Here is a 12,852-nt window from a genome sequence, read left to right on the forward strand (position 1 = left end):
ATGCAAACGCCCAAGTTAATAATTTAATATTAATAATCATTCCATGCATGAATCATGGCAACGAACACAACTACTTTGTAGAATTAGCTTACCTTTTATATTGGTCGATATGAAACCATTTCAGCTACATTTAATAATATAAATAACTTAATAATTGAACTGAAAATGTATTTTATTTAGGTAATGTATTTTGGCTTTCTGTCATGAACCTTTTCAGTCTAGCTGTTTATTATTATTCATTTTCAATAGGATTATGTTATTTATATTGTTTAAATAAAGAAATAAGCATAAATGTGGGTGCAAATATGGTTGGGTAGCTATAATCAATTTCTAGTCATTTAAAAAAAACAATTTTTAAGACAATTCGATCATTGTATTTTCTAAGACGGTTTTCGGATAAAACATCGTAGAATCCTCAATTTTTTTTTAAAATAATATTCTAAGACTATTTTTGTGCTAAACCATCTTAGAATTATCAATTTTTTTATTTATTTTTTTTAAAATTCTAAGACAGCTCCAGAACAAGACTTTTCACGACAGTGACTTCAACGACGGTTGAAAACCAAAGCCCCTCAAAATTGTGTAAAAAACATTCTTTTAAGTAGTGAAAAAATATTACACTTTATTTAGAGTTGTACAAATCTTTTAAATTAGTAGGAAAATGATCATTAAGAGTTTACTAATTACTACTAGTCTTGGGACCTGTTCCATAAATCCAGATTGCAAATTCATGTATTTTCTCTTTTAACTATATTTTCCTGTTAATAAATAACTATTTCTCTTCTGCTTTGTAATTGATGAATACAGTTTCTTGTTTGCAAACTATGCATAAAAAAACCTTAGCCTACAATCTTGACAGTGATGGTTCCCAGGATTCCTTATCTAACGGTCACCCAACTTCCTTTTTTTTACTTCCTCTTCTCCATAACCTACCTTGCTTTCTTCGTGTTCCGCCTATACTTATGTTACACCAACAAATGCTCCATTCACCATTTTCCCCTCTTGGTGGAGTGTTGCTTATCACAAAAGCTCTTAACCTAATATGCGTCGCAAAGGATACCCATTACATGAAGGTCATAGGCCTCCCTTATGGTGTTGATGATTGTGATCCCACTCCAAGCTTGGTCCAATTTGGCTTCTATTGTGATTGGCAAGACCAGCAAGGACGGGTCCTGTGTCAAACGAGGGAACAGAATTTTTTTTACACAATTGTTTAAATATTGAACTCTAATAAATACTTATTGAATAAATAAAACAATATTTATTGTTAATTTTAAGTGTAAAACTAAGGATAAGTTCCATTAGTAGAAGAAAATTAAGTAAATATTAACTAAAAAATCTGAGATGAGTCATTAATTGTAAAACAAAAAAAGAGAGTAAACTGGTAGTAAAGATGGAAAATGTGAGAAAATATTACGTATAAAGAAAAGTATACATATAGTGTTCCAAATTTGTCCTTATCTCTATTAATAACTGTATTTTCGTTAGGGGAAAATAACTTTTTTCTTTCTGCTTGCAATTTGAGGAATATATTTTGATTTCCTTTGTAATTGTTGAATATCATCTCTGTTTTGGATTTGTTCAAGTACCTAGTCTCACAATGTTATATTCATTGATGTTGTCTTGAATTAGAAATACCACAAGTATGTTCTCAATTCTCCTTATACCCATGTATTATATTCTTTTCATTACAGGCTTCGTCTCATTTCTTTGTTAATTGTTACTTGCTACGTAATATGTTCTCTTCCATTTTTTAATCATCATTTACAACTTTTTTATTTATTTAGTGTACTTAATCAGTCAATCTTTGTATCTATTTATAATCAAACTCTCATTTTTTTTTCCTTGCTATTTCTTTTGTGTTTTACCTACCTACATAAATGATATAATTTGATCATGCCATTATGTATTTTCTTCTGCTAATAATGTACTTTAAACCATGTACTGTCAGTTTTTTACAGCACCCAAGACTGTATTTCTTAACATTAATACTAGATGTTCATCATGCGGTTCCTCACAGTGATAGTTTCTTAAATATAAAACTTTCATTTGTCAAAGCCAAATAAAAAACCACATTTATAACACGCAATAGAAACAAGGCAACTACCGTAGCAATCTATCATCTGCTGTAATAAAATGTTAGACAGGAAGAAAATCATAAAACAAGGTAAAAACTGAATAATTTGTAAAGCATCTACACCTAAAGAGTTTAAGCATGGACTTTACTAATCACGTCAGCAGAATAAAATAATTGTATATTTCAGACACATTCACCATGTTGATGATTTCTTAAAAATATTCATCCAAGTTAAATAAGAAACCACCTACAATAAACCATAAACAAGGCAATCAAAATCTAACACCCTATAATTTGTTGTAAGAAGAGAGCATCAGCTAGAAAGGGAAACAGAAAATGAAATAAAATTGAATAATATGTAAAAGCATTTACCTAAATAGTTAAGTAAAGAACCATGATACAACTTTTTCGACAACAAAACTCTGATTAGTGGAGAGTTTTGAAGTAGGTACTCCACTGCCTTGTTTACTTCTTCATCAGATATCACTCTGAATCGATTTGTTACAAATTTCAATGATTCCAATCTAACAAAGCACAGAGGTTGACTTCCCATTGTAGCAAGATTTGATAGATCCTACTCAATTAGAGTTAATTGAAGACATATTGTAATGGATTTAGTGAAATGCTAAATGCAAGAATGAGTATAGTGAAAAAACTTTGACATAATAATCCAGACATCTCATGAGCCTTATGAAAATAAATAGAGCATAAAACAAATAAAAGTGACTTACTTTTAATATTAGCTTAAGCGTCTCATATGAAAGTGTCAATATCTTTACATTAGTGAAAACTTGCAGCCAGCCTATGAGAACTGGATGAGATATATCAGTAGCGATGTCAATAGTTCCTTCTTCAAGACATGAAAGATTACATGTAGAGGAGAGTGGTTGAATACTCAAACTTGAAGCCCCAAAAATACAGACTGTGAGAGAACTAAGATTTGGAGTAGAAAGCACAACTTTGTGTTGAAAGGTGTCCCGTATCTTCAGGTTGTTCAGCTTCAAACTGGAAAGGTTAGAATTAGATATGAAGAGTATTTTTGCATCATTGTGCAAAAAGCAATCATTAAGGACCAAAGTATTCAACAAGTTGCAGGTTGTAAAGGGCTCAGCACAGACATTGTCAGTTGCAGTAAAAAGGACACGGGAGAGACGTAAGGTTTTCAATGCTGGCAACTGCAGGGATTTTGGAAGTTCCAAAGGAGGCCAACAAGATATATTGTGAAGCTCAAGATATGTCAAAGACTGACAGGAAAAAATGATAGGGTCAAGATAAGTGGATATTTTTCCATAATAGAAAGGAATATACATAGTCAACTGTTGGACATTGTGCAACACAGCATATTTCATGATCCTATTCAGCAGTTGAGACCCTATTGATTCAAAGATGTCTAAACGAACGTTAATAAGTGAAATGGAACCATCCCGACAAGACAGAACCTGAGATACAAACTTGTTAAAATTGACAACCCTTCTTTCATTAAACAAGCTAGATTGATAGAAAGAGAGAGTGGTAAGATGTTTCCAGAGGTCCTTCCATCGTTTGGACAAGATACAAGTTCTAAGTGCATCTTTTGTGTAAATAAAATTCATTATATGGAGCAGAACAAAATCAGGTAACTCACTCAGCCTATCCCTCTCTTCTTCACTTGTCCTCTGTATCTTCGGCTCTGTTGTCAACTTCCCCTTAGTTTCTTTTCCTTCTTCCATTGATACCAGCTGACTGATAAAAGACAGATTTTCTTTTTGAGCAAAAACAATGTTAGCATGCAATGGAAAACCTTGGGGAAGTGATTAAAAGAGTTGGTGAGGGAAAAACTATAAATAGTTGTTATACATGGCAAAGGAATATTTGATAATAAATCCCAAATTAAAAAAAAAAATTGGTGAAAAGAAAAGGAGAAAAAAGTTATACCTATGGTGTGGGGATGCACAGCCACCCAAATGTGCTTCCACCAGCGAAGAGAAATGAGACTTGGGATTGATAAAAAAAATTATTAAAAATTAGTAGTATAACTGATAATAACTGATTATCTACTGTTTTCAGAATTTAAAAATGGAACCACGCTGGCCTTTGAAAACTTCATGTAATAATGGAATAAAATATATGGAACGCTTCCAGATTTTAAACAAGCGACCCTTTGGAACTTTCAAAAGTTTAATGGGTGATAATTTTATGTTTTTGGAACAAGTAACTTTATGATAGCTGGAAAGTTTACCGGGTGATTAAACAAGTTTTTGGCATGTCGCATCTATCATTTTCCCAAAACCCATTCAATAGCTTCAGACGGCATTTTTCCAAAACTAGAAACCGAACCTGTACAAATTTAAAGCACGGGCAGTTAAATAAAAACAATTATTTTAATTTCAATTAAAAAATAAACAATTGCACAATGCAGAAGAAGAGAGATAAAATGCATGGTAAAAAGGTTGATATAAAATGTTGATACTTGTACTATCCTTGGACAAATTTTATATAGTTGTAGGTATATATAATAATAAAAATAAATAATTATTGCATTATATTAGCACAAAATATGGACTTCAGGCCTGTACTTGAAAATTACCAATATATATAGTTGGATGTAACTTATTTTGAAATATGTGACTGTTACTTGAAGTTAAAATAAAATGTTGTAGTGATTTATAATATTTGAAGGTAATCTCCATAAAAAAAGATGACACTGAATGAAATTATTTCTTTTGTACTAGTTATCGATTATAGATTATTATAGAAGAGAAAAAAAACATTATGGTGGGTTGTTTTTGAGAGAAAAAGAAAACACCAAGCATCAAGTGAAATGAGATTACCATTATTTTTTCTTAACATTTTTTTTAAGTCCTGACCTAAAAAGTATTTCTAAAAATGTAACCATGTGTGTCTGGCTTGTGAAGTTTGTTGCATTGTGCAGTGTGTGAATGGGAGGCATTAAGGTTGTTGACTCCATGCATGGCTTTAACGAAATTTTAAAATTTGAAGAGCTTAAGAGGGAATGCCGAAATGTTCTGAGTATCAGAATTAATGAGCTACTTATCTTGTTGAGTGTAAAGGCAGTGGGATCTCATGGAGAGTACCTGTTCTTGGATGATTGCTTTCCTATAACCCTAAGTTTTGAAATGCCAAAAAAATCATAATTTCTTGTTTAGCTAGGCCCCATTACAAGCTAATAAAAGTCCCTAGTGATCCACCAAGTGTAAGTAAGAATAACTTTAACCGAAATGAAGTGCAAAAATTTGGGGATCTTAATCGCAAGTCGTAGAATTTCAAACACTCACCGAGACACTTGTGCGTAGAGAGAAACACTAACCTTATGAGGAAAGTGAGGCAGACCAACTTGATTGATTTCCGATACTAACTATTTTCATTTTGATGTTGTTTGTGCTTCCATTGCGAGATTATGACAAATGCAGAAAGATTCAAAGCCTGCTTCTTATTTTGATTTGCTTGGGGACAAGCAAAGTTTTAATTTGGAGGATTTTGATAACGGCTAAATATGAGTTATTTTTTATAATAAAAATATATTAAAAATATCTTTAAAGATATTTATTTAACAGTTATTTTTTACTTAAATGATATGAATTGATAATTTTCTTATCTATGGCTTAAAGATATTTATTTAGCAGTTATTTTTGGCTTAAATGATATGAATGGATAATTTTCTTATCTATGGCTTGCAATGTGAAAAAAAAAGATTAAAAGATCCAAAAGATATCAAAAAGATAAATTAGGAAGATCTTTTGCATCAAGCCCAAGTCCACTTCAGCCGCTATAAATAGAGAGTCAGACCAAGGAGAAAGACACACTAGTCTCATAGCACTCTCGTTACTACTTAAAGCCAAAGAACTCTTCCTCTTTTTTTTGTTATTATTTTTATCAATGGCCATGAGTGGCTAAACCGTTAGTTAGGTTCTTGCAGACCTAAAAAGTCAAGCGATGTATGATGTACTTCTCATATTTATCAATGCAAAAGAAGTCATTTCCAGGTTTTTCTATTCTATGATCTTTTCTGTTTTATCTTGCATTCTCATCTTTACATTCTTTTAAGGGTTAGACACTTGGGATATGGTAACTTCTAATAAAGATTTAAAGAAAGTATGCATGAATCAGTTTTGGGGGTTAGACACTCAGGAGATGGTAACTTTTAATAGATCCAATTGCATTGACAAAGAAAAATCATAAACTCATATATCTTAGGCAGATGAGACATGTTAGGTCCTAACATTTGCATTTCATTGAATTCTCTCTTTAATTATCTTGCTTTTAATTCTCGCATTTCTTAATTCACTATTATTGCCTTTTATTCTTTCGTCTACTCTTTTCCTATATTCTTTTTCTCTTATAAATTGGAAAGTATCTAAGATAAGTACAACACAAAATCCCCGTGAAATCGACACTCGGATTTTTGAGATTTTATTATTTGGACATTTGATACACTTACCAAACGCCTAACATATATATTATGGGGTAAGACTTTTTTTATGGGGGCAAAAAGAAATTATTAAATGTGTTTAAATAAAGAAAATAAAATCTTGTGGGGTTAGATATCACCAAAACTCCTAACATTCATCCGCCGTTGACCATGGAAAGGGAGAAAAAGACTCATAAAGAGAGAATGATAAGATCGTATAGTAATTGTTGATAAATGATTTAAAATTAAATAAGACAAAATGAATCCAGCAAGATTCAACCTGATAAAATACATTAAAAATGAGAAATTAAAAAAAAAAAAAAAGAACGAAGGAAATAAAGTGAAAAGAGGAAGGAAGGAGGGAAACTCATCGTCACAAGAGCAGGAAAGATGAACCTCTAATTTTGCTTTCGAAAACAAAAATATAATAAAGAAAAGCATGTTGCTACCATGAACATAGGTTGTCCTTTGAAACTCTGGAAAACAATGCTGACATATGAGAGACATGAGGATAAGTGATTAAGGAAAGAAGAAAAGAGTGATGGAGAAAAAAAGAAAAACATACTTTGTACCGAATCTTTGTTGCAATCTCATTGCAAATACAATGCTTGAATCTCTGAAATCTGAACCCCCTCCCTTTCTGAATGCCTCTATCTCTCCTCCTCTGTCAATTCGTTTTCTTCGAGCCACTGCTGGCTGTCGCATCCCCCTATCAACCTCCTCTCACCAACCGAGACCTAAAATAATTGGTTTATTGGAAAAAAAAAAATTAGCCTCAAATACTACATAAAGAAGAAACGTAATGGGTCCACTCCAAACGTTACAACTCTTTATTTATCTATTTTGAAATGCATTACGGAGTATCAAATGGTTGAATGCCTTGAATTTGATGTTCCCATGAATTGCTTTAGAAAAACAAATCGTGCATTAATCGTCAAAATAATTCTTTTTATGAAAATATTTTTATCTTATTTGTTTACTTTATTTTAGATATATAATATTAATTTCAGTTTTTTATTTAACTCAGTTAATTATTCCTTTTAATGCACACATTTTTTAAAAAAAATTCCTTCAGTTTTATTTCCTCTGGATTAGTAGTCAATAATGAGTAAAGGTACTAGTTTAAAAATGGATAAAAATATTAATATATAAAAACATAAAAAAATTAATGTTTAGTTCTTAGATAATTAAATTTATTTTATAAATATATTATTGCATTTACCTCATATATGATTTTGTTCCTTAAATTTTTTATGACCGGTCAAAGTTCTCTAATTTTTTTCCATCCAATATTTTAGTATTTTCCGTCTATTTCACCGTTAAACAATAACATGACTAATGATATTTAAGTTTATTATTATTTTATTGTTTTTATTTTCTAGAGGCTTTAACCCTCGACATAATTGATGATATAACCAATGACATTGCTTGATTTTGGAATAAACTAAGAATGTGAATGTTGATCAAATGATTTCACCTACACAATTTTGTGAGTAAAAAATTTAACGCAAAAATTTAATTTTCTATTTTATATTTTAAATTACGATTTTATAATAGTCACGGATGGACTTAAGGAGGCAAGCATGGGCTTGAGCCGCTTCCTCCTCCCCTCAAATCTAACACACATAATATAATTATATTATATTAATATTAATTATAATTACAATAATATATATGTAGAAAAGATATTGCACTTCTTTTTTAAAAGGGACATACGAAAATGATTTGATATTGTATTTTCTTAAAGAAAATATTATTATCTTCTAAAATATATTTTTATTTTAAAATATTATATAATCTTGTAATTTTTTTAAGATAACCTAAAGTGTTTACACAGTTACACATTTTATTGACCAATTACTTTTTTTGGGAAAAAATGTAAATTATATTAAACCCAAAATGATACAATAATAAACGAGACATACCCCGCAGTTAAAGAAAATCAAAAGTCTCCCTAATACAAGAAGACATATATCAAGATGCTAAAACAAATGCAACAGGTGCGCTTGTCTATACATAAGAAACTTAATCTTGCTAATAACCTCTATGACAGAAAATTGATAATCTTCAAAAATCAGCTTGTTCCTAGACAGCCAAATGCAGTAGACTGTAATTGATATAGCCAGACAACGTAATTTTCCTTGAACACCTGATGTGGATTTGCCCCTAATTAAAGAGTCAGTAATGCGCTGTAAAGAAGTGAAATGCCTGCGGAAAGGAGCCAAATCACGAATGTGAGCCCAAACTTGGAGAGATTTCCTGCAAGAAAAGAACAAATGAGCATTTGACTTAGGCTCATTTGAACATAAAGGGCAGAGGGAACCCTTGTTCAAAAAAGCAACTTTGTCAAGAGTAAGCAGCCGATTCCTTTTAGCAAGCCACAAAATGAAAGACATCTTAGGGGGGATTGCTGGGTTCCATATAACAAAACACCAACTAACAGTAGGCTTGACACCTCTAATGTATTCATAGACTTTGTCAACAAGCAATTGTTCATTGGTGCTCCAAGATTGAATTCTCTTTTTGGCCTCTTCCGTACTTAGCTCTTTAGAGATAATAAAGTCCCTTATTTGAATGATTTTCTTTATCAAAACTGAATCTGATGAAGAAGAATTATAATTCCACACATCGCTCCCTCTGAAATAGTAATGGTGAACCCACCGAACCCATAGAGAATCTTTCTTACAATGAAAGTCCCACAGGATACGGGAAAGAAGCGCAAGGTTCCAGTCCTTGAGATTAAAAAGGCCTAAACCCCCTTCTTTTTTCGGAGAACAAACTACTGACCAAGCAACCAAGGGCTTGTGTTTGCCAATATCCGCTTTGCCCCACAGAAAATTACGGCACGAAGCGTTGATCCGGTCCAGAACAGATTGCGGCAAAGGAAAAATCCCCATCCAGAAATTCACAATTCCTTGAATAACCGCTCTGATCAACTCTAACTTACCTGCATAAGATAAAGACTTTTTGCTCCATCCCTGAATCAGGCCAGTAATCTTGGAAAGCAAGGGAGCATAATGACATACATTTAATCTAGATGATAAAAGGGGAACACCTAAGTATCTGAAAGGGAAGTCACCCAAGTTAAATCCAGTAAGCTGCTGAATATAAGAAAGCTCATGAGGCCTAATACCGGCTGAGTATATGGCAGATTTATCAAAGCTGATGGAAAGCCCTGAAACCCTACAGAAGTTCTGAAGCTTGGCAAACATAGTTGACATAGAAGGGATATCTCCTCTAGATAGAAGCATAATATCATCTGCAAAAGCCAAATGAGATAGTTGAATACTTGCACAGTTGGGATGAAATTTAAAATTGGCATCTTCCTTGAGGCTGCTCATATCTCTGGAAAAGTACTCCAAACAGAGCACAAATAGATAAGGAGAGAGAGGATCCCCTTGTCTAAGACCCCGCTGCCCTTTGAAGTGACCATAAATGGATCCATTGACTGACACACTAAAGGAAGTGGAAGAAACACATTCCATGATCCAAGTACAGAACTGGGCTGGAAAGCCAATAGACTTAAGCATCCAATCCAAGAATTCCTAGGAAATGGAATCATAAGCTTTATGCAAGTCAATTTTCAGGAGGCATCTCGGAGAGGATCTTTTCCGGGCATATTTGCGCAAAATCTCTTGAACTAGGAAGATGTTGTCCATCGTCTTTCTGTTCTTAATGAAAGCAGTTTGAGTTTCCCCAATAATAGTCTCAAGCACTGGGGCTATGCGGTTAGCCAGAATTTTAGATACAATCTTGTATAACAAATTACAGCAAGATATGGGTCTAAAATGGTTAACCTGGGAGGCCTGGTCATGCTTAGGAATAAGCGCAATAATATCATGGTTGAGCTGCTTTAGAATTTTTCCAGTTGCAAAGATATCATCACCAATGATATTCCAAGCCTTCTTGAAGAATAAAACATTGAAACCATCTGGCCCAGGAGCTTTATTATTATCCATCACAGAAATAACGTTCCAAACCTCTTGCTTAGAAGTAGGACAAAGTAAGGCCGCAAAGCAATTGGTGGGAACCTTAGGACCCAATTACTTGTTATTACTTCATGCAGTCTTGCTTTTTCAATTGCCACACCTTTATTTTTCACACACCCTGACTTTGTCAATTTCTTCACGTACGCTAACAGTTGGCGTTTCTAACTTTTTTATGGCATTACTTTGCCCAATTTTTCTATTTTTTCATTCTTAAATTTTGATTGAATTTGTCTAATATTTAACATTATGAGCGCCTATATGTAATCTTTGTTTGGAGAAAAACAAGGTAATCTTAACTTTTTTCCTAATTCTTGTGCCCACTATTTTTTGTTATTAAGATGATAAAAAAATAGATTTAAGATAATTATTAATGAATCTCTTAATTTTAGTTTAGACATTATTTTACATTTGTTTTACATTCAAGTTCAGGATTTGTTGTTGTTATATGGTCTTGTAGATGTTTTTTTTAATGTTTAGAAATTAAAACAGATATATTTTTTTTTTACAGATATTCAAAATGTATATGGCTTTTATTTTAGAATTTTTTGAAGCATTTTTTTTATAAAATGTATATGGCTTCTATTTTAGATTTTTTTTAAGCATTTTCAGAAATAGGCTAAAAAATAAGATGAGAGATACATTTCTAACAAAGTGTTTGATTACATACATTGAAAGAATGATTGCTAAAAAATATGATACATATTATATTATTGATGAATTTTATGATATGAAAAATGTGTGTATAACTTAAATTGCTAATCTATTATAATTTTTTCAGCTCTCCTTTGATCTACTTCTAGATTCATCCCCGATAACAATTACAAATTGCCAAAATCAAGTCATTAAAAAAATTTCAAAGTCATTATACCACTTTATATTTTGATTTAATTTGCAAAGTATTCATTTTTTTTCCTTCTGTAGAGTGTGAGTCAAATAAGGAATAAGAGACAATTTGTGTCAACTTTTGATGCAAACATTTGATTTTCTATTTTATATTTTAAAGTACTGCTACAAGGCAAATTAGAACACATATATTCCTCTGTCACTGTAAAAATGTATTAACCATAGAACTATGAATTTATTCTACCATCCATTGCATATCAATTAAGTCATCACATGAAAAAAGCTACAGGGCAATATACCTAAGGACTACAATTGCAATATACCTAAAGCTGAGTGAATCCATTTCAAGACGGTAAATTTGAATAACAAAAATAATCATTTCATGAACACAAAATACACCAACAACTGAACCAACACAAAAGCTGACTGAATCCATTTCATTAAGCCACACTTAACTAACAGGGTGCATCCTCATTTCTAAAAAAGTTACATATTAATACCTAATTAATTCAAAATAGCCCACTAAATGAATGTGATTTCTCCTACTTGCTCGGTCTTACCAGTTACACCTTTGTAACCCAACAATTCAAAATAATTGTCAGGAAAATGTAACCCAACAAATAACTCAAGCAACAAATTATTATGAGATGTAGTCAAATAGACTGCTTAATTTTGTTGGATGAAACTAAGTATAAGACAAGTCTTAAGGAACAAGAGTTCCAATAAAACCTCAAGATTGCCTCAAGCCATTTCATGATCTCTCTCTCTCTCTCACACTCTCTCTTTTTTGGTCAAAGTATATAAATAGCCACTCGATTTAAATACTGGTTGATAGCATGTACCACAAATTCTATTGAATACAATGTTTCTTTTGAGTTTATAGTCATAATAATACCTTTGGAACACCAGCAGCAACTAAAATGTGTTGCCCAATGACAGATAGACTCCACTGGCTTATTGTTTTCAAAGAAATGCTTCAACTTCAACTCCACAAATGTGTTGGGCCAATTACCACTCATGAGTTCAGACAATCATCCAATTATCAAACCACTTTCTTTGCTGAATTGGAAATGGGACACTTTTGTTTCACCACCAATCAAGCATGTTTTGGTCCAATGCCCTGGTTTGACCACGGAAGATAAAACATGTGAAGATTGGGATACATTGTAGACCTCTTATAACCTTGAGGACAGGGTTAGTTTTCCAGGAGAGGGTGATGTTAGCAACACCAGTCCAACATCTACTAGCAGGTCCAAAAGGTGCATAAGGAAACCAACCTATCTCAGCGACTACATTTAGTCATGTGGGTAAGACAAGCAGCAAGCAGAGTGCATAACCATGAACACCACTAATAACAAAATCTATTACAACAGCAATGTATACCACTCAGTGACGTAGCTCCATGTGGAGCTTGTAGGCCTTGGATCTTCTTTATCAATGGATTTCTTTGCTTCTTGAAGATGAATGGCAGTAGAATGGAGATGGAAGATGATTAGAGATGCCACTTCAAGGAGAAGATGAGTCAAGAAGAAGCT

The 12,852-nt window shown here is 32.4% G+C and overlaps 1 protein-coding gene across 8 annotated transcripts; it reads right to left on the minus strand.

The window, feature by feature from the left end:
• Window positions 1-733: 733 nt before the first annotated feature.
• On the minus strand, window positions 734-7,347 carry LOC102662472 (putative F-box/FBD/LRR-repeat protein At1g78760). Of its 8 annotated transcripts, none has more exons than XR_005886628.1 (6): window positions 7,051-7,347; window positions 3,992-4,393; window positions 3,702-3,799; window positions 2,809-3,082; window positions 2,450-2,651; window positions 734-1,172 (listed from the first exon to the last, which is right to left on the minus strand). XR_005886628.1 is itself a non-coding variant. In XM_014763146.3 (6 exons), exons 2-6 carry the CDS (start codon window positions 4,326-4,328, stop codon window positions 1,075-1,077), a joined length of 1,383 nt encoding a protein of 460 aa, XP_014618632.1. In that variant the 5' UTR covers window positions 4,329-4,393; window positions 7,051-7,329; the 3' UTR covers window positions 734-1,074. The 8 variants fall into 8 exon arrangements, 6 of the variants coding, with proteins under 6 accessions (XP_014618632.1, XP_014618631.1, XP_014618635.1 ...); XR_005886627.1 differs by having other exon boundaries at window positions 3,702-3,818; window positions 7,051-7,344; XM_014763146.3 differs by having other exon boundaries at window positions 2,809-3,799; window positions 3,992-4,050; window positions 4,296-4,393; window positions 7,051-7,329.
• Between the last annotated feature and the right edge of the window lie 5,505 nt (window positions 7,348-12,852).

This window comes from Glycine max, chromosome 10 (genome assembly GCF_000004515.6).
Source record: "Glycine max cultivar Williams 82 chromosome 10, Glycine_max_v4.0, whole genome shotgun sequence".
NCBI lineage: Eukaryota > Viridiplantae > Streptophyta > Magnoliopsida > Fabales > Fabaceae > Glycine > Glycine max.

Excerpts from the sequence above, each read along its gene's own strand:
- LOC102662472 (XM_014763145.3), bottom strand. The coding sequence starts at position 4,321 with ATGCCAAAAACTTGTTTAATCACCCG. Across the intron at positions 3,819-3,991 it reads TGTGCATCCCCACACCATAG|AAAATCTGTCTTTTATCAGT; the intron begins GTATAACTTTTT and ends TTGCTCAAAAAG. Across the intron at positions 2,652-2,808 it reads CGCTTAAGCTAATATTAAAA|GATCTATCAAATCTTGCTAC; the intron begins GTAAGTCACTTT and ends CTAATTGAGTAG.